This window comes from Gymnoscopelus braueri (genome assembly GCF_963280865.1).
Source record: "Gymnoscopelus braueri genome assembly, chromosome: 22".
In the NCBI taxonomy this organism is placed as follows: Eukaryota; Metazoa; Chordata; class Actinopteri; order Myctophiformes; family Myctophidae; genus Gymnoscopelus; species Gymnoscopelus braueri.
In genome coordinates, this window is record NC_137624.1 from 1,488,082 (window position 1) to 1,510,712 (window position 22,631).

The 22,631-nt window shown below is 42.3% G+C and overlaps 1 protein-coding gene across 2 annotated transcripts in view; it reads right to left on the bottom strand.

The window, feature by feature from the left end:
- Positions 1–22,631, bottom strand: part of ap3b1a (adaptor related protein complex 3 subunit beta 1a) — a 141,895-nt gene that overhangs the window by 59,743 nt on the left and 59,521 nt on the right. Inside the window, exons 15-19 of one of the 2 annotated variants that reach the window (XM_080420082.1) lie at positions 22,152–22,328; positions 18,694–18,880; positions 17,042–17,172; positions 15,318–15,492; positions 14,226–14,373 (exon numbers count right to left, since the gene is read on the bottom strand). In XM_080420082.1, coding sequence (XP_080276208.1) covers positions 14,226–14,373; positions 15,318–15,492; positions 17,042–17,172; positions 18,694–18,880; positions 22,152–22,328 — 818 coding nt within the window. Of the gene's footprint in view, positions 1–14,225; positions 14,374–15,309; positions 15,493–17,041; positions 17,173–18,693; positions 18,881–22,151; positions 22,329–22,631 lie in introns of both variants that reach the window. The other variant, XM_080420083.1, reaches the window with a different exon arrangement.

A 22,631-nucleotide genomic window follows, 5' to 3' on the forward strand; every position in this document is an offset into this window, starting at 1 on the left:
GGGAGACCCGTGAGCGCGAAGCTAAAAGGACAAATCGTTCACCCTCCAACAGACCATGTATTGACCTCTTCTGCCAAATGATAAGGAATGCAAAGATCGCCCTAGCAGTCTTCTGGAAAATCAGAATCTCTGGAACCAGCCAGAAAGGGGACACAGACGAACCGAGATCTTACAGTCATCAACAGCTTACCATGACTTCAACTCATCCGGGAGAAGTAAAAACACATCAGGGGACAGGAGAGACAACCCACATCTGTAAAGAGTGTGACAAGAGTTTCGGGTGTTTCAGTTCTCTGAATAGACACAAGCGTTTCCACACAGGAGAAAAACCTTTCCACTGTAAATGGTGTGACAAGAGTTTCAGTCGGTTTGATAACCTGAAAACACACCAGCTTGTCCATACCGGAGAAAAGCCTTTCCACTGTAAACGGTGTGACAAGAGTTTCAGTAGGTTTGATAGCCTGAACAGACACCAGCTTGTCTATACCGGAGAAAAGCCTTTCCACTGTAAACAGTGTAACAGGAGTTTCGGTCATTTAAGTGGTCTGCAGATACACCAGCATGTCCATACGGGAGAAAAACCTTACCACTGTAAAGAGTGTAACAAGAGCTTCAGTACGGCAGACCACCTGAAGAAACATCAGCGTGTCCATTCCGGAGAGAAACCTTTCCACTGTAAACAATGTGACAAGAGTTTCAGTGAATCAAGTACGCTGGTGGAACACCTGCGTCTCCACTCAGTAGATAAGCCTTACAGATGTAAACATTGTGCCAAGAGTTTCAGTGGATCAAGTATGCTGGTGATACACCTGCGTATACACAAAGGAGAAAAGCCTTTCCACTGTAAAGAGTGCAACAAGAGTTTCAGTCGGTTAGCTAGCCTGATCACACACCAGCGTGTCCATACCGGAGAAAAGCCTTTCCTCTGTAAACAGTGTGACAAGAGTTTCAGTCAGATAAGTAGTCTGCAAAAACACCAGCGTGTCCATACCGGAGAAAAACCTTTCCACTGCAAACAGTGTGACAAGAGTTTCAGTCAGACAAGTCATCTGAAGATACACCTGCTTGTCCATTCTGGAGAAAAGCTCTTCCACTGTCAACAGTGTGACAAGAGTTTCAGTGCATCGGTTTACCTAAAGAGACACCAGCGTATTCACACCAGAGAAAAACCTTACCTCTGTAAACAGTGTCACAAGAGTTTTATTGAATCAGGTGACCTAAAGAAACACCAGCGTATTCACACTGGAGAAAAACCTTACCACTGTGAACAGTGTGACAGGAGTTTCAGACAGGTAGGACAACTTAAGACACACCTCCTTGTCCATTCTGGAGAAAGACCTTACCTCTGTAAACAGTGTAACAAGAGTTTCAGTGAATTAAGAAGTCTGAAGAGACACCAGCTTGTCCATTCAGGAGGAAAACCGTAAGCAGTGTAGCAAGAGTTTCAGTGAATTAAGAAGTCTGAAGAGACACCAGCTTGTCCATTCAGGAGGAAAACCTTACCTCTGTAAGCAGTGTAGAAAGAGTTTCAGTGAATTAAGAAGTCTGAAGAGACACCTGCTTGTCCATAGAGGGGGAAAGCCCTCCCACTGTTAACGGTGTGACAATAGTTTCAGTATATCAGGTTATCTAAAGAAACACCAGCGTATTCACACTGGAATGAAACCTTTTCCACGTTAAATAGTGTGAGAAAGGTTTCGGTCTGTTAGATATGAAGGACCATCATCATAACCACACTCCAAATGTCTGTCCACTAGATGGTGCTGAAAACGCCAACACACACACGGGCTGTGTTGAATGACCATACAGAGAAGAAATAGTTAGTGTCCATGCGTTTGTGTTCTTCTGTCCGGGGGGTAATCTAGTAAACTGCTGGGCCACCGTAGCCAAGGAACTACCTCCACACATTCTTAACAGCTTGCTTGCTAAAGCATCTGGTCTATGAACACCCTGAGAAATGTAGGCGTGTCCATCCAAAACATGGGCATGCCCTTTATCTCATCTTTATACCCCCAGCAGGGAAAAGGGGCCTGGCTTTGAACAATGCTAAAAAATTATGTTATCTGGTGGTCAAAGAAATGAACTACAGATTTAAAGTTGAAACATACAAAGTCATAATAATAATTAAATTGGCCATGTCTCTGAGACAGTGTTCAAAGGAGTTGCATATGTTATTTAAAACTGTTTCTTATTAGTGTGGTTGCCCTAGGCTGCCGTAGCAAGTCTGATATCTGGTAAACTTTTTAAGTTTTAAGTTAATGAATTCAGCACTAAATACACGGGTAAAACGAGTACAATAGGTACTCTGACAACGGGTATTGCATAACCTGAGGTGAATGTTCCGAACGGCCTAGTCTATGACACAAACACACTGCGTTCTCTCCAACTATTGAGATCAAGCCCACTAATAGGAACATGCCAAATTCAGAACATGTGCACGACCATCATCCGACGCCTACACAAACTGGCGGGGACAGGCATGCATGGCAACTCTTTGTGCATGTGTGATGTCAGACAGGAGCTCTGGTCAGCCTTATATATGGGAGTTTCACTTCATATACATTTGAGTGTCCTTCGAGAGAGACGGATAGGTTGAACCGGACAGACCAGTGAGTGCACAGAAGCCTAAAGGACAAATCGTTCACCCTCCAACGAAAAAGAGTTTCAGTCGGTTAAACCTGAAAATACATCAGCGTGTCCATACCGGAAAAAAGCCTTACCACTGTAAACAGTGTGACAAGAGTTTCAGTCGGTTAGAAAACCTGAAAACACATCAGCGTGTCCATACCGGAGAAAAGCCTTTCCACTGTAAACAGTGTGACAAGAGTTTCAGTGAAACAAGTACGCTGGTGATACACCAGCGTATTCACACCGGAGAAAAACCTTACCACTGTGAACAGTGTGTCAAGAGTTTCAGACAGTTAGGACACCTGAAGAAACACCTGATTGTCCATTCTAAAGAAAAGCTCTTCCATTGTAAACAGTGTGACAAGAGTTTCAGTGCACCAGCCTACCTAAAGAAACACCAGCGTATTCACACCGGAGAAAAACCTTACCTCTGTGAACACTATGGCAAGAGTTTCAGTGAATCAAGAAGTTTAAAGAGACACCTGCTTGTCCATTCAAGAGGAAAGCCCTCCCACTGTTAACGGTGTGACAAGAGTTTCAGTGTGTCAGGTTATTTAAAGAAACACCAGTACTATGAATACGTTTTTTTAACTTCTGCCAGGGTGTTATTAGATTTTTCTAACCTTTTTAAGTAGTCATAGAATATTCAGCTCCAGTATGATCGATCCCCTGATGGTTGCTAATCACGGAGGGTTTCACTGTGCTTCCGAGAAAATTGAAAATTGTGACAAGAGTTTCAGTCAGTTATGTAGTCTGCAGATACACCAGCGTGTCCATACGGGAGAAATGGACACGGGAGAAACCTGGCAACTCGGTGTTGCCAGGTTGAGAAACAAGCAACCAGTGTTAAATCGTTCGCCATTAACGGTAGCCTCTCAGGAACATTCAGCGCATGTTTGACTATCATGAGACTCTACAATGACTAGTAGTAGAGAAAAAAATAACTTTGCATCGGTTATAATAGACGAATTTCCCTAACCCACGCGCTCCCATTATAACGGAGGGGGTTTAAAAAATGACGACAGGGGAATCTCTGGAAAAAAAGAACGCCACTTTTTACGTCGGTAGGTGAGTAACGAGACATCAAAGATAACACTTAAAATGTCCGGAATTCTCCTTTAACTCATTCACTGCCAGAGTAAATAAATCGATTTTACGTGTTACAGAATATTTATCTCCAGTATGATCGATCCCCAGATCGTTGCTAATTACGGAGGGTTTCTCTGAGCTTCTGCGAAAAAGAGAAAATGTCATCGCGACCCCCCGTTCGCTTGTTATAGGCCATTGAATATAACATTTCTCGTAAAAAATGCAGAGTAAAACCAGGGAGGCGAGATACAGGCATTTTTCAAAATTGATTAACAAGGAAGTGAATGGAGGAGGAAATCTTAGGATCACGTGATCTCCTGGATGTGTGTGTCTGAGGATCAAATGGTCACTTATGTGTCAGCGAGCAGTGCCAACTAGTGGAAAAACACTGAAAACACGTCAATAGCAGTCTGGCCCTTTGGGAAAGAACACATCAAACACTCAATGACAGTGAATGAGTTAACAGCTTGCTTGCTAAAGCAGCTGGTCTATGAACACCCTGAGGAATGTAGGCGTTTCCATCCAAAACGAGGACGTGCCCTTCATCTCATCTTTATACCCCAACAGGGAAAAGAGGTGTGGCTTTAAACAATGCTAAAAAATGATGTTACCTGGTGGTCAAATGATGCTATCTGGTGGCAAAAGAAAATAACTACAGATTTTAAAGTTGAAACACAAAAATGTATAGATTAATAATAATTAAATTGCCTGTCTCTGAAACAGTGTTCAAAGGAGTTGCAGATGTTATTTAAAACTGCAGTTCTTAACACAAACCTAGTATGGGGTTTAGCTGTAATTTTCCCCTCCTTTTTTCAATTTTTTTTACCAATCAGGTGTTGAAAGGATTAGAAATAGGGAGACTCCCTATCAGTTGGTTCCAGTCCCCATCAGTATCAGACCCCTGGGGTCCTTGAATTTATCACAAATCTCCTTTTATGGAGGGCCCTGATGTCATTAATATGACATTATAGTACTGACGTCATGGACTGGCCTCCAAATACTATGTTAATGGCTTCTGCACTAAATACTCGGGTACAACAGGGACAATAGGTACTCTGACAACGGGTATTGCATAACCTGAGGGGCATGTTCCGACCAGCCTAGTCTATGACAACACACATAAACTGTGTTTTCTCTAACTATTGAGATTGAGCCCAATAATAGGAACATGCACGACCATCATCCGACACCGCCTACACAAACTGGCGGGGACAGGCATGCATGGCAACTGTTTGTGCATGTGTGATGTCAGACAGGAGCTCTGGTCAGCCTTATATATGGGAGTTTCACTTCATATAAATGTAAGTGTCCTTCGAGAGAGACGGATAGGTTGAACCTTACAGAGAAAACCGGACAGACCAGTGATTGAACAAATCGTTCACCTTCCAACATTCCATCATATTGACCTCTTCTGCCAAATACCGAGGAATGCACAGATCCCCCGAGCAGTTTTCCGGTAAATCATAATCTCTGGAACCAGCCAGAAAGGGGACACAGACAAACCGAGATCTTACAGTCATCACCAGTTTACCATGACTTTAACTCATCCGGAAGAAGTGAAAGAACATCAGGGGACAGGAGAGACAACCCACATCTGTAAAGAGTGTGACAAGAGTTTCGGGTGTTTCAGTTCCCTGAATAGACACCAGCGTTTCCACACAGGAGAAAAACCTTACCACTGTAAACAGTGTGACAAGAGTTTCAGTCGGTTTGATAACCTGAACACACATCAGCGTGTCCATACCGGAGAAAAACCTTTCCACTGTAAACAGTGTGACAAGAGTTTCCGACAGTTAGGACACCTGAAGACACACCTACTTGTCCATTCTGGAGAAAAATCGTATCACTGTAAACAGTGTACCAAGAGTTTCAGTGATTCAAGTACGTTGGTGAAACATCTGCGTATGCACAACAGAGAAAAACCTTACCACTGTAAACAGTGTCGCAAGAGTTTCAGTCAGTTAAGTAGTCTGAAGATAGAGACAGCGTGTCCATACCGGAGAAAAACCTTTCCACTGTAAACACTGTGAAAAAAGTTTCAGTGTTTTAAGCATTTGAAGACACATCAGCGTATCCACACCCGGAGAAAAACCTTACCACTGTAAACAGTGTGACAAGAGTTTTAGACAGTTAGAAGACACCTGCTTGTCCATTCTGGAGAAAAAACGTACCTCTGTAAACAATGTGACAAGAGTTTCAGTGAATCAGGTACGCTGGTGAAACACCTGCGTATACACACCGGAGAAAAAACGTACCAGTGTGCCAAGAGTTTCAGTGAATTAAGTACGCTGGTGAAACACCTGCGTATACACACCGGAGAAAAAACGTACCACTGTAAACAGTGTGACAAGAGTTTCACACAGTTAGGACACCTAAATAAAAACACCTGCTTGTCCATTCTGGAGAAAAGCTCTTCCACTGTAAACAGTGTGACAAGAGTTTCAGTTCATCAGCTTACCTAAAGAAACACCAGCGTATTCACACCGAAGACAAACCTTACCTCTGTAAACAGGGTGGCAAGAGTTTCACTGGATCAATAAGTCTGAAGAGACACCTGCTTGTCCAATCAGGAGGAAAGTCCTCCCACTGTTAACAGTGTGACAAGAGTTTCAGTTATCTAAAGAAACACCAGCGTATTCACACTGGAATGAAACCTTTTCCATGTTAAATAGTGTGAGAAAGGTTTTGGTCTGTTAAGCCGCTTTTCCATCACAGCATAAGCACGACACTGTCCAGTACAGTCCAGAACCGCACCGCACCGCTTCAAAATGTCTTGCGTTTCCATTGCACAAAAGTCCCCACTCGCAAAATCCCCACCCTCCCCTCCCCTCCCGAAGGAAATCAACGCCCCTTTCTTTAACACACCAACTTAGCCTCAGGCTACAGGGTTAGCCTAAATGCTAGCGTGCTTCCTCAGAGCTAGTTTGGCTCTTAAGTTATTATTTGGCCATGTTCACCCTGACTTTAATCTTCGCTATTGTTGGGAAGACCTGTGTGGTGTTTAAACACGTTGCCATCACTTATATAAAAAACATTATTAGCGTGTATCGTCGCACATTCATTGTTGCCAGGTTTAGCAGAAAAAAATAAGCAATCAGGTCTATGAAAACAATCCCAAAAGAAGCGACTATCTACGGCTATTTGAAAATAGCAGATCTACAAACTCACAACGCGTAGCGATGCGACGCATTGTGAGTGTGTGCATCTGCTATTTAAAAAAAATATATACATATATAATGTTGACAAATACATATTAATTTGGGGGTCCTTGACATGAAAATGTTTAAGAACCACTGGTTTCAACAACATATGAAACAAGCCCCAAATAATCAACTACATTTTAGAAACAAGCAGTGGTGGAAAAAGTACTCAAATGTTTTACTTAAGTAAAAGTATCAATACTGCAATGTAGAAGCACTCTACAAGTGAAAGTCTGGAATTACTTGAGTAAAAGTACAAAAACTATTGGTATCAAAATGTACTTAAGGTACCAAAAGTAAGTACTAAAATGTTTGAAAATAGCAGATCTACAATGATGCGATGCGTTGTGAGCTTGTAGATCGGCTATTTTCAAATAGCCTAGGTATAAAATAGGGCTTAATGTATGTTTTATAATGTAATCATTTATATCTGAAAAGTAACTAGTAACTAATATGTTTTCAGATAATTGTAGTGGAGTAAAAGTACTACCAATATTTACAAGCAACTTTACAGAAAAATAAGCCCAATGTTGCTTATAATAAGTGGACATGGCAACACTGCTACCGTAGTGTTTACATTTTACAGACACCTGAGTGGACAGACACAGCTGTGAGCCGACCAATCAGCTTTATCACAGCTTTAGCCCCGCTTAGCCCAGCTCAGACCTACCCAAGACTGGGTACTTTTTAGGCACCAGTTTAGTACCACTTACACACCACTCTACCCACTTCATTGTAGTGGAAACCGTCGCTGTGGTGGGCGGTGTGGGGTGGGGCTAGGTAAGTCCATGTATATGGAAAGCCTTAGATATGAAGGACCATCATCATATCCATACTCCACATGTCTGTCCACTAGAGGGTGCTGAAAACGCCAACACAAACACGGGCTGTGTTGAATGACAGAGGAGAAGAAATACTTAGGGTCCATGTGTTTTTGTTTGTGTCTGTCTGGTTAATCTACAACACTGATGATACGTCCCAGGTGCATCCAAGTCATGTTTTTCTTATTTATGGTTATTCTATTTATAGTGGCTCGAAGGAATAGACTATGTGACAACCAGGAACAGTCTGGTGACCACCGGAGAGACGGTTCACAGGCGGAATGTAATCGGCACCCGGGAGCAGCATGGGTTGGCACCCCAGCCTGTCTTCCGTGAGGAAGAAGCCCAACAAACCCACGGTGAGGCTTTTAACTCATTGAGTGCCAGATTATTATTTTTTTAAACGTTTGGCAATTCTGGCACTCAATTGTACTACCTATGAGTATGTAAAAGAACAAAAACAAATAAACAATAATTATTTCTATATTATGTTGTCCCAGTGCCAGAGTTTTAAAAAAGTGCTTAGGAAGCGAGATACGGCCTTTTTCAGTTATACGTTAACTAATAATAATAAGGAGGGACTTTCATGTAAGCCACAAGTGGAGCCTGCAGTAACACCAAGGCCGAAGATACCATCACGCCGGAGTGAAATGTTTGGAGCGGGGGAGTCTGGTGCAACGCTCAGGTCCTGAACCTGCTGAGACGAAGGGGGGGCCCGGACAGGAGGCCATCCACAGAGCCTAGTCCCCCCACATGCCAGAGCCTCTCCTCTCCCCCAGTCCCGGCAGAGTAGTTCCAGAGAAGCGGACTGAGTGGCACTGTCTTGCCCTAAGAGGACTGACCATGGGTAGCTACTGGGACGTAAGTCGGGGCTTGATCAACCCCGGCTGGGTCATCTGGGCGAGGGTGTATGTTGCGAGACCCGAAACACCCGATGACCCAAGGCTAGAACACTGATGATACGTCCCAGGTCCATCCATGTGATGTCTTTTTATTTATTGTTATTCTATTTGTAGTGGCTCATAGGAATAGACTATGTGACAACCAGGAACAGTCTGGTGACCACCGGAGAGACGGTTGACAGCCGGAATGTAGACGGCCCCGGGAGAAGCCCAACAAACCCACGGTGAGGCCTTTAAGGAGGGCCTTTCAGGCAATCCGCAAGTGGAGCCTGCAGTACCACCACGGCCCAAAATATTATCACGCCGGAGTGAAATGTTTGGAGCAGGGGAGTCTGGTGCAACGCTCAGGTCCTGAACCTGGTGAGACGAAGGGCGTCCCAGCCTGTGTCTTCCATGAGGAAGAAGCCCAACAAACCCACGGTGAGGCCTTTAAAGAGGGCCTTTCAGGAAGCTACAGCTAAAACAGCTAAAGCAGCTGGTCTATGAACACCCTGAGGAATGTAGGCGTTTCCTTCCAAAACGGGGGCGTGCCCTTCATCTCATCTTTATACCCCAGCAGGGCAAAGGGGTGTGGCTTTAAACAATGCCAAAAGATGATGTTATCTGGTGGTCAAAGGATGTTCTCTGGTGGCCAAGAAATGAACAGATTTTAAAGTTGAAACATACAAATTCATAGATGAATAATAATTAAATTGACTATGTCTCTGAAACAGTGTTCAAAGGAGTTGCATATGTTATTTAAAACTGCAGTTTTTATTACAAACCTAGTATGGGTTCAGCTTGTATAAATTCTGACTGTAATTGTTTGATTCTTTTCTTCTTCTTTTTTTTAACCAGTCAGGAGTTGAAAGGGTTAGGAATAGAAAGACATTTATCAGTTGTTCTTAAAGTTGGTTCCAGAGGTCCCCGGTCAGATGATTGATAGTTAGGAACCAAATGGACCCTTATGTGTCTGTAACTCTGAGAGTGTACACATGGAACCAAATGGACCCTTATGTGTCTGTAACTCTGAGAGTGTACAGATGGAACCAATTGGACCCTTATGTGTCTGTAACTCTGAGAGTGTACAGATGGAACCAAATGGACCCTTATACGTCTGTTAACTCCGACAGTGTACACATGGAACCAAATGGACCCTGTTAACTCCGACAGTGTACAAATGGAACCAAATGGACCCTTGTGCGTCTGTTAACTCCAACAGTGTACAAATGGACCCTTATGTGTCTGTAACACTGAGAGTGTACAAACGGAACCAAATGTCTGTAACTCTGAGAGATTGTACAAATTGAACCAAATGTCTGTAACTCTGAGAGATTGTACAAGAGATGTATTAAACTGAGGGTTCTTGAAATTAAAATGAATCACTGCTGTCACTGCTATAGCCGTAAAAATCTTCTCTTCTGGGGGTCCCTGGCATAAAACATGTTCAGATGGGGGTCAAATATATATCAATTTGGGGGTCCTTAGCATGAGACATTTTGAGAACTACTTATTTAGAAGGCATTCATAGAATCGGCCTCAAGTCTTAACAGGTTAAAATGACTCGTGACACTGTCAATCACTGTCAAAAATCGTGAACATTTGTGCAAATCATCAATCATTTTGGGGGTCCTTGACATGAAAAAGTTTGAGCACCACCGTTTTTCAGAACAGGATATTTGTAGAATCAGGCCTCAGGTCTTAATAGGTTAAGTAGCCCACCTACACACATGTTGTTGGGGCAGCAGACTACAACAGCAGGATAAGAATGAGCTGGCATACAGATACAGGAGACCATCCGTATGGTCGTATTGGACCCCTGGGCTTCCGGTTGGACAGCCCTACTCTGGGGGCTGTTAGACACGTGTTTGGGGCGAACACACATACAGTATCTGTATGACCTGACAGTGCATTCTAATTTTTTAATTTAACCCAGTTTCAGTCTTCATTTTTTTGGATGCCTTAAAACGGACTGTGTGCCTTGAGTATATATAATTTTTTAATCTACTGCAATGCCATGACCAACGGATTGTCCCCTGGACTTGTCGTTACGTTTATTGATCCACAGCGGGTAGTTTACTCGTTTGACTAACATGGCTTTTCTAACAATCAAAAACTAAAGCCGCTGTTCTTGATCAGAGGGTGTAGTATATTGTTTAATACTCGCGTCTCTTAGTTTATAAATAGGCCTAATCGCGGAGATCCAGTTGCATCAATCATAACATTTTCTCAGCGTCACATAAACAAACTTATTCGAAAAACAAAAAAAAGCTAGAGACTATTAGGCAATTGTAACTCAGAGATCTTTCAGGTGCTAAAGGAAAAACGAGAAGTTGACCCGAAGTGTTGTTGTTTGTGTGGTTAATTGTTCCTCATTTATCAACATATCTACATGAAAACATGCTAATAGTTATTCATTGATTACTTTAATTAGTCTGATTAACCACTAAACCCTGTTTTATACTTTGTTGTACTATGGTGGCGTACAACCAAGCTTGTTTGTTTTATTTTTAATAATCGTTCATTAACAGTAAGTGAGGCAAAAGTTTGAAATAATATATTGACTTCAGTACGGTATTGATATTGACTTGATTGATATGGCTCAGCCCTAGTCTCTCTCTCCCTCCCTCCCTCTCCCTCTCCTCCCCCCCCCCAATTTGTCCTGATAATTTGTGTTTACTCGGCCTGCCTGCGCTTCTCAGCACTCACATTAAGGGGCTTTTTAAGTTGTGCGATGATGGAAAGCCAGGATTAATTTGGCCTACAGATTTCATTTGTTGCGAACAGGAAAAAAGCAATATAAATCACGCCGGGCCTGATTAAGCCCTGCTTAAAATGACTATCCCATAATATTCCCATTAATGAGCCATTATGCCCTGTTTGTTATGGAAGCACTGGGGTGAGAGCTCTAATTACTACTGTGTGTGTGTGTGTGTGTGTGTGTGTGTGTGTGTGTGTGTGTGTGTGTGTGTGTGTGTGTGTGTGTGTGTGTGTGTGTGTGTGTGTGTTCAGAGAGAGTGTGTGTGTGTGTGTGTGTGTTCAGAGAGAGAGTGTGTGTGTGTGTGTGTGTGTGTGTGTGTGTGTGTGTGTGTGTGTGTGTGTGTGTGTGTGTGTGTGTGTACTGTATGTGGTGTGTTGCTGTAATTATCCTCTCTAATGAAGAGGACAGGGTCAGTCAGTCGGGTGTCACACAGCTAAAGCAGGTACATTCTGTGTGTGTGTGTGTGTGTGTGTGTGTGTGTGTGTGTGTGTGTGTGTGTGTGTGTGTGTGTGTGTGTGTGGGACGAACGTCCCCACAAGTATAGTGGAATGTGAGAAATAGACATTGTGAGGCCAATTTTTGAGAAGAGAAATGGTTGTTTCATCGTCAACGTTAGGCTTCCAATTAGGAAAAGGTTTAAATTGGTGTGAGGAATAGACATGTAGAGGTCAGGTTTAGGTGTTGGGGTTAGGCCTAATTTATACTTAGTTGTGCGGTGATGTCGCTCACGAAAACCGCAGAGCTACAAGCTCACAAAGTGTCGCTCGCGCTGTGACCGATTGTGAGCTTGTATATCTGCTATTTTCTACGTTAGGGTTAAAAATGGCCCAACATTTCACAAGTGGCATTTATAAAATCGCCAAACTAAATCGTTGATGTCCGCACAAGTAATGTAATGCAGTTGTGTGTGTGTGTGTGTGTGTGTGTGTGTGTGTGTGTGTGTGTGTGTGTGTGTGTGTGTGTGTGTGTGTGTGTGTGTGTGATTTAATTATGTAATGGAGGGAACAGGGTTGTGTCTATTTTATGCTCCAGCGTAGGAAGGTGTCGCACACTGAAAATAGCAGATATACTAGCTCACAATTCATTGCGACACGACACATAGTGAGTTTGAAGATCTGCTACTGTATGTTTGCCATGCAACACCTTTGTACGATGGAGCATAATAAGTCTTCAGTCGGAAGTGTGTCACACAGCTAAAGAAGGTGCATTCTGTGTGTGTGTGTGTGTGTGTGTGTGTGTGTGTGTGTGTGTGTGTGTGTGTGTGTGTGTGTGTGTGTGTGTGTGTGTGTGTGTGTGTGTGTGTGTGCGCGTGCGTGCCTGCATTCAGCAGTAAATGACTCAGACCTCGTTCATTGGTTAACACCAGGCTGCTAAACGACCAATCAGAAGTCATTATCCATTAGCCATGTAAAATGTGGGTTACACTACTTGAGGAAAATCCCCCTTGATTAGCTTGTTAATGAAACTCACACTAACGAGATTCCAACAGCTCTGCTGGCTGCCTAGTGTGTGTGCATAGATACAGTATATACACGCAGATACCTCATTGGCCGCTGCGGTTCATTGTAGCTATGCATCATCACGGCTGCCATATTTTGGGGGGAAAGCCGCGCCCCCTAATGCATGTGTGCCACATGTATGTCTGTTGAAACAGGGGGTCACTGCACTATTAAAATCATCATAACTCACTGAATTCTCTACCGATTGTCATGCGGCTTGGTTTGTTAGAAATGTCAGACATGTAGTTATGACAAAAACCTTACATATATAGTAACAGTAATGGTTATATGGTTGCCTTTTATTGTAATTTTTTGTTTGCTTACTTTTTAGCCTTTTTAACACATTGCCTGCCAAGGACGTAAGCATTCGTCCTTTTAAAAAAAAAATGGCGTGCCAAGGAGGTAAACATAAGTCTTTAAAAAATATAAATAAATCCACAAGAGGGCTCTCCAACACAACTTAGGAATGATCCCTTGACACTGACAGAAGGAATGGACGGATGGGTCATCCCAAAAAACGTCCTACGTCCACTCCTATATCAGGATAAAAAAAAAAAAGACATGTAGCTCGGATTTCTCCTTTTTTTTTTGGTGAAAACAAGCCTTATTCAACGGGCGATAGCAACAAAATGGCCGATCGCGGTAAAAAAAAATCCTCCCGTGGATAGAGGAGACCCTTCCCCACCCTCCAGACACTTTTTGTTTACTTCCGTGTCTACAACGTGACTTCTGCGGCTCTCCAAAGACCGTCAATTTAAGGTAAAAAACAATGGCATGGGGGAAAAAAACGCAGGCTAGTCATTTCTTAATTAAATTGTTTTTTTTTGTAAAGCGACTTTGAGTACCTAAAATAATCGCTATATATTGGATAAATTATTATTATTACAAAACAGAAACAAGTTGTTGTCTCTTTTCTTGCAGTGGAGTTATGGCAAGCTGCTCTACATAATATGGGGGTGATGTTGACTTGCGGCCCCACTGGCCATTGAGGCGTCTACCTATGTGTACTGTAGGAGTGTGTGTGTGTGTGTGTGTGTGTGTGTGTGTGTGTGTGTGTGTGTGTGTGTACAATATCATTTTATGTCCCAAAGGCAACCCTTTATTCTACAGGAACTGGCTATGTAGTTGAGCTATTGTTACTGTAGTCGACTCAGCGAGATTAAAGTCTGCAAGGAAGGCCTTGCCAAAACAAAGAGTGACAAACTTCTGTGTACTTTTAACCATTTAAACCCTATATGGTTGACAGGAGTACCTCAGGGTTCTATACTAGCGTCTTTTGTGTTTTTTGTTATTGTGGGGAAAGCTGGGATTTAAGTGTTTAAGACACAGTGAATCATTGTGGATACCTGTCCATAGGCTCTGCCTCCTTGTCCGCTTCTTTCTTGGGCTTTTGCTTCTTCTTCTTCGTCGGTTCTGATTCCGATCCACTCGAGCTCTTCTCTGACTCTTCTTCGCTGCTTTTCTCCTCGTCGCTCTCGCCCTCGCTGCCTGACTCTGTGCAATTTCACAGATATTTCACCAATATTGACACAATAATAGTGTGACCGTTAAAGGAGAAATCCGGACATTTTAAGTGTTATCTTTGATGTGTCGATACTCACTCACCGAGGTATGAAGTGGCGTTGAGTTTTTCCAGCGATCCCCCTGTCTGTGAGTCTGGTCGACCCCCACCATTGGAATAGTGGGAGGCGCGTGGCTCAGTGAAAATCGCCTAATTCCACAGCTCCAAACTTCTTATTTTTTCCACAAATCCTCCTCATGGTGTCTCCTAATACTTTCACATGCACATGTGAATGTTTTCCTCTCGCGTGAAATCTCGCGTCTCGCGAGATTTCCCGTCCTCGGCTCACTGCGCTCCTCGGGAAATCTCGCGAGACGCGAGATTTCACGCGAGAGGAAAACATTCACGTCGCTGACCATGAACGCCAGCTCGTGAGTGATAAACAGTGCATGTGAAAGTATCAGGAGACACCATGAGGAGGATTTGTGGAAAAAAAAAGAAGTTTGGAGCTGTGGAATTAGGCGATTTTCACTGAGCCACGCGCCTCCCACTATTCCAATGGTGGGGGTCGACCAGACTCACAGACAGGGGGATCGCTGGAAAAACTCAACGCCACTTCATACCTCGGTGAGTGAGTATCGACACATCAAAGATAACACTTAAAATGTCCGGATTTCTCCTTTAACTCATTCAGTACCAAGGACGTCTTTGACGTGTTTTTTGCCAAAGGCCCAGAGTGCCAAGGACGTCTTTGACGTGTTTTCAGTGGTTTTCTACTAGATGGCGCCGTTCGCCAACCCGCCATCCGACCCTCAGAGGCACAGAAGCAGCAAAACCACATGATCGCAAAAAATACCACGTCCACTTCTGTGAAAAAAAAAAAAAAAAAAAGCCTTTTTTTCTGTGAAAGCGCCCACCAACACAGATACAAACACACCTTCACTACTGCTGCTGCTGCTGCTGCCGCTGCCATCCTCACTGCTGCTGCTGCTAGACTCCTCCTCTTCCTGCTCCTCCACCTCAGAGTCAGAGTAGAACTTGTCAGAGGATTTAGAGGATTTAGAGGATTTGGATGGTTTGGATTTTCCTACAGATGGAGCCCACTCCTTCACCTAACACACAACATGGAGATACACGCAATATAAAGCTTAACACATTCACCGCCAAAGACGGATATATCTGTCTTTTCAAATCCAACCGTTAACCGCCAAAGACGGATATGTCCGTGATCCGAAGATTTACTGCTCCATTCACTTCCTGGTTAACTTCCTGGCTCCTGTGTACTTTTGTATGTATTTTTGGCGAAACATGCTATTTTCACGGAAGCACAGTGATTTCCTTCACGATTAGCAACCATCAGGGGATCGATCATACTGGAAATAAATATTCTGTGGTTCTTGAAAGAATTGTCATAATGCCAGCATTAGAAAGCCCCTGGCAGTGAATGTGTCAAACAACATACAGTAAACGACATAAACACACAACATGAAGATTATACAAAATCAATGCAATGACCCTAGTGGCCATCTTATTCATGTGACTTTAATGGGGATCCTTTAATAAACATAAACATGATTATTATAATGAATCTGTCCTAGAGCTGATTGAGGTCAAAGTGACAAAAAGAAGCAATCAAACACTAGAGGAATGATTATAGCATTATTATTATTATTTTTGCATATCGAGTGGGACACAAAATCCCACAAGTGTTCTGCACTCCAGAATCATTTTAATGCCAAGCTGTGATCAACTGGATCTAGACCCAATCTGGATGCATAACGCAGGCTCATAATAATTATAATTATAATAACTAGAAAAGTGCCCTCCTCGGAGTGCAGTTCCCCCACCCAGCCAGGTTGGCTACCCAGGGCTGTGTCACGACCTGCTATACTGCCACCATGTGGCTGATTTGAAACATCTGGTTCTTCCTTGGGCTACTGGGAATGTGCGTGCAAAGTTTCACACCAAGCGGACACTGCGTTCATGATTTGTGATGTTGTGAAACACGGGCCAACATGAAAAAGCTGACAGATATGATCACATGACTACAGAGATAATGTGTACCGATTTGTGTGAGGTGTGGACAGAATGTGTTTTTTTTTTTTTTAAGAAATCGGCCTCATGGTGGTGCTATAACAGGCCGATCTTAAGAAGTCGGGGCAGAGGCGGATGAACAATCAGACTCACAGGAGGAGAAAATAGCTGATCTTAAAGCTTGCGATGCGTTGTGAGCTTGTAGATTGGCTATTCTTGCTATTTATGAGGATTATATTTCCTATGATGACAATAAAATATGGAGTCCAGTACAGGTGTAAAGTAGACAACCTACTGGTCAGATGTACAGTAGACCAGTGGTTCCCAAACTGAGGGGTTCCCTAATTATTTGGGGGGGTCCCCAGATGATTAGCTAAATGTGCAACATTGTTTTCTCACTACTCAACAGTAAACAAACCAACATACTGTACAGTATAAGTGTATACAAGGTATCTGCATATTTATAAAGTTACAAATTAACTCATTCACTGCCATTGACGGGTTTGACGTGTTTTGGTATTTTCAGTGTTTTTTCCACTAGATGGCACTGTTCGCTGACACATGAGTGACTATTTCATCCTCAGACACACAGGTGCAGGTTGAGAACCGCTGAGGTAGACAACGTACCGGCTCAATGACCTCCACGTTCCTCACAGACTGGTCGGGGGCCACTTCAGGCCAGTCCGACAGCTCCAGGTAGCCTGACGCTTTAGCGTTGAGAGTGTGGGACAGAGTACCCAGCTGATAACGGTCTCTATCTGGAAGAAAAGGTTCAAATACAAAACTTTAACCCATTAAAGCATTTTAGATTTCTTTGGCTATTCAAAAATAGCAGATATACAAGCTCATAGTGCTATGAGCTTGTAGATCTGCTAGTTTTAAAAATGTGTGCAAATCTTTGAATATATATATTTTTTCAAGCGAACATTTTATTCAAATATGTATTTAAAAAAAGGAATAAATTGTGAAAAGAAATATCAAAATATTTTCTAAATCCTGACAGTTTTTTGAAAAACGTTATGTTACTACATCAACTTTTTCATGTCAAGGATACCCAAAATTATACGTATTTGGCCACAGACCCCCATCTCAAAATATTTTGTTACAGGGACCCCCAAAAGCAAATACTGTTAAATATATATTTATATAATCAAAGATTTGGACATATCTCCATGATATTTTCCAAAAATAGCACATATACAAGCTGCAGCTGCTATTTTTGAAAAGCCAAAGAAATTCAAAATGACACGGATGCGTTCCAGGTCTTAACACATTGCATGCCAGTCGCGTAGATCTACACGAACCTATTTAAAGCCGCAGCGTGCCAGTCGCGTAGATCTACGCGAACCGCCGATTCCCATGTTAAGTGCCCCAGGTGCACTTTCCGATTTTTTTTTTATCCATTTCTGTTTCCGGTTTCCGGTCGGAAACGGAATTATTCGGGTTCCGGTTTTTTCGATCGTATCCGCTTCCTGTCTGGGATCCTGTTTAAAACTCGATTTTCTCTGGTTGTTGTTTTTCTCCTCGCTGATCACTGTTTACCGTTGCTCGGCTGTAGCTTCAAGATGGCGGCACGGATTTGGAAACTGTTTTCGCTGCCCGTTTCTCACGGATCCGCTGTGTGTTTAGAACCAAATGAACGCGCACTTTTAACTTATTTAGCGAGGTCTGTGGCGACATGAAAAAAACTAAAAAACAACAATAAAACGCTGGCACTGGTGAGTACATTATGAGATTAAACTCTGGCATGGAATGTGTTAATGGCTTAACAGCTGGATACGGTCTCTGTCTGAAAGGGTTAAAATAGAACATTTAACAGCTCAAAACGGTCTCTATAAGAAAGAAAAAGGTTAAAATAGAAAATTTAAAAGTTGGAAACGGTCTCCATTGTGGACCTCTACATTTATGTGATAGGTGAACCCTGATGACATCAATATGACTTCATAGTAAGGACATATATATATATATATATATATATATATATATATATATATATATATATATATATATATATATATATATATCAACATAAGTTGATATATATATATATATATATATATATATATATATATATATATCAACATAAGTTGCCTAGGATTTAGAACAGTGGTTCTCAAAAATAGCAGATACAAGCTCAGAGCATGTGCCGTGCTATGAGCTTGTAGATCTGCTATTTTTGAATGGCCAAAGAAATAAAAAATGACCCAAGATGCGTCCCCCGACTGAATGGGTTAAATAATAATAATATGAATAATATGAATAATATGAATAAATAATACCTTTGAAGGCAGACTGGAGGACGGGGGCGGGTTTGGGCGCCAGCAGAATGCGCCTGGCATACTTGCTGAGGGCGCCGCTCTTCTCGTTGGGCACGATCAGCTGCCTGATGAAGCGCGTGCGATCTCTGATGTCATAGTTCTGGTCGTATTTGCCCAGGTTGAGGATGTACTGGGTCAAAAGCTTGGTCTGGAGGACAGCAGGATTTGGGGGAGACCAGGGTTATTATAGTTATCATAAAACTAAAGTAACTTGAAACTATATGAAAACGAATGGAGGAAGCGATCAGTGGCCTAATTAGGTCGTCACGCGTTGGTCATGCTGTTGCCTATTGAACTTATTTTCGTTAACCCATAAAGACCGAAGCATCCGTGTCATTTTAAGATTTCTTTGGCTATTCAAAAATAGCAGATATACAAGCTCATAGCGCGGCACCGAGTGCCGTGCTATGAGCTTGTAGATCTGCTATTTTTTTTTAAATCGTGAAAATGTGCACAAATCTTTGAATATATATATATTTTTGAAAGCGAAATTTTTTCTTCTAAAACAGTTTTTTGAAAAAAACGTATGTTGCTATAAATTTCAGTAGTGAGTCTGGCCGGAGAGCTTATCTGGGCGTTTCTGCATCGTCCACAAAATGGACTAGCGTATCAGCGTCCTCGCTCATTGTTCTGTGATTGACAGCGCACGTTGGCCAATCAGGTGGAAGCCCAGTGAAGCCGAGTGGAGCCAAACGAAAACGAACGGCGGCCATTAAAATGTCTCCGCTGTTTTTTAAAACTTCAAAACGCTCTCAAACTTCTGTTTTGTGGCACGGAATTTACTTTTGAGATATTTTTCGGATAGCATTTAGTTGTTGAACTTCATATATGTGGTCAATTAATCATGACAGAGCCTATCTAAAAATACAAATTCAGAGACCCGGCAGGGGTGGCCAGTGATACTCGTGTATCCGCCTTAGGCAACCTATTTTCGGCATGGCCCTTTCGAATGTCCCCTTACTCCTACGCTCTGTGGTGGTGGTGGTGGTGGAACGAACTGCTGATTGGCTGAAGGGGTTGTCAGTCAACGGTACTACTCCTGCCCACAGCCAAAAAGCCACAGACTTTCATGCCAGGCTCACTACTGAAATCAAATACAAATGAGATTTCCGCAGGGGGGGGGGGGGTTTACCAGGCTAGCGTTCCCGGTCTTAATGGGTTAAAGACGAAGTGCCTTGGAATGTTTTCCTTGTAAGTCTGCAGTCCACACCACTTGGGAGTCAAGCAGTACTTCTTGGACTTTTTTGTCATACTGTATAACAAAATCTAGAATTGGGGAGGGGGAAAAAAAAAAAAAAAATGAAAATAAACAAAAAATAACAAACAAATTTGGCTTTACAAAAAAATGATAACTGAAACTATTTTATGTATTTACAAAACTATAAGCTAAATAAAATCATAGAGAAAATGTTCTTAGATTTAGTCTTTGTCAAAAATATTAGCTCATAACGCGATGCGGAGTAAGCTTATAGATCCGCTATATTGCCCCCGACTAATCCATATTACAAAAAAAAAGAAAGCAAAGAATAAAAAACTACAAAAAACAACAACATAAAACTAAACTACCAAACCGGCTTTAAAAACAAATCAAAACTAAACTGAGTTTGAATGTGAAAAAGAGCAGATACTGTGTTGTTTTTGGAGACAACACAGTGCAGGCCAATCAGCTGTGTGGACATTATTCATGAAGCTTAACAGAGCATTTAACGCTGGGCGTTTTTTACAACGGGGTCTACAATGGCCGCTCTGCTCGCTCAATGAACTCATATTCGACAGCTCTGTAGTAACATTACATTACATTACAGTCATTTAGCAGACGCTTTTATCCAAAGCGACTTACAATAAGTGCATTCAACATAGGTAGGGAACGAAAACTACTAATCACCAGAAGTCTTAAGTGCATTTTCTGCAAAAACAAGCAACTAAGAGTATACCTAGCGCTAAGGTAAAAGTGCAATATATCAGCTACCTATTTCCTTAAACAGATGAGACAAAATAGCTAAATCAAATGAGCAGGAGCTAAAACAAATAATTGTATCGACTAAACAAGATCCAATAAAAAAATAAAACACCAGCACAATATTGTGCAGACACCCCCTCTTACAGTCTGCACGTATATCACCAGTGTACTCTATTCAGCGGTAACACTGTATGGGTTTCAACAGGGGGTCCGGGACCCCTAAGGGGGCCTCAAGAGTTACTACAAGGGGGACGCCAAATCTTTGTGTGATAGGAACCTTTTTTTTCCATTAAGCACTTTAACCCTTGCATCCCTATTTGCTGAACATAGTAGATCCACAAGCTTGTAGATCTGGTATTTTAGGTGAAGAGGTTTGGTGTGGGGGGAAAAAAGCCAAACAGAGCCAAAGGCCAAGTTTACTAAGTATTTAGTGTTGAATGTATTTGTTTATTTTTTAATTATTTATTTTGTGTTAAATTAATCCTGAAGATTTGACAGTGTAGATTGGGGTCCCAGGGATAAAAAGAAGGGGAAAAAAAGTATCAATGGCCTAATACATATGGAACTGGGTGTCCTTGAAATGAAAACGGACCACTGCTTTAACTGTCATTACTGGATGGCTCTGTGAGACGGCATGGCTCTAAAAGAGATCGTTTTGCTTACAACACAACGCCTCACTACAAATCCCAGCATGCAAAGAGCACAACAACAGAAAGTGGAACGTCCGACCATAGTTGGGCCGAATGACTTCATCGTCAATGTGATGTCAGGAGTCACATGGAAGCTACGCCGTCATTGGACCGCGTCTCGTTTATTTTCCGTGGGCTGTTATTTATTTCTTAGCCATCGGTTAGTCATGGCAGCCAGTTCCCACCTGATGTCGTGTGGGAGTTCTGACCGCTTCAGACTAGGGATGGCCAACCGGTAACCTTTAAACCGTTAAGAAATCGGCCACCGATTAATACTAGCGACTAACGATTAACCGTTTTTTGGCTAAGTCTACACCTGCAACCACACGTAACTTCCACTTTATTCTTCTTCTTCCTCGTCTTTATTGGTATTGTTTGTGTTGGAGCGCCTCAGTGCGGCTGCAGAGTTCATGTGCAACCTCTTCCAGAGAGAGATAGAGACACTAGAAACTCTGCTGGAGACACAAAACAAACTGTGTAGACTTGGTCCTTTGAAATAAAAAAATGTACTTTGGCCCTTAAAAAAATAAAAAATAAAAAACAAATCTTAACGGTTATCGATTCATTAATCGGTAAGGCCTAACGGTAACCGGTTAATAAAATGTCTCCATTTGGCCATCCCTACTTCAGACCACACTGAATAACTGCTTTCACTTCCTTTTATACCCACTCTTGTGGTGATGTAAGACAACCGTATTTGGACGTAGACGTGCCCATATTTAGGCACTGCAGTGGGGGACACAATGTTTACATCATACAGAGTTATGTACCTGTTTAGAGTTGGTCAGGTAGAGTTTCGCTGCCAGGTTGACGGTTTGAAGCTTGACGATGTCTTCCTCTGCGGTGAAGCTCTTGGCCATCTTGCGCAGCACATCGGGGGCGATCTTCGGGACCCTCTCACAGTACTCTCCTATCAACCACAGGATGCTGGCCCGCGCCATGGGAACCTGCATTTATTTATACAACCCATTAAACCGGGAAAGCATCTGTGCCATTTCAGATTTGAGCTATATGCAGTACATATAGCAACATAAGTTTTCCAAAATAACTCCGAAGAACAGTGCTTCCCAAAAATAGCATATATATAAGCTCTGAGCGTGGCAGGAAGTGACGCACTCAGCTTCTATTTTTGAAAATGTTTGAAAAATCTTTAAATACATATCATTTTGGGGGTCCTTGGCAAAAAAAGGTTTGAAAACTACTGATTTAGAAGGCATTTGTAGAATCAGCCAGAATCAGCCAGACAAACA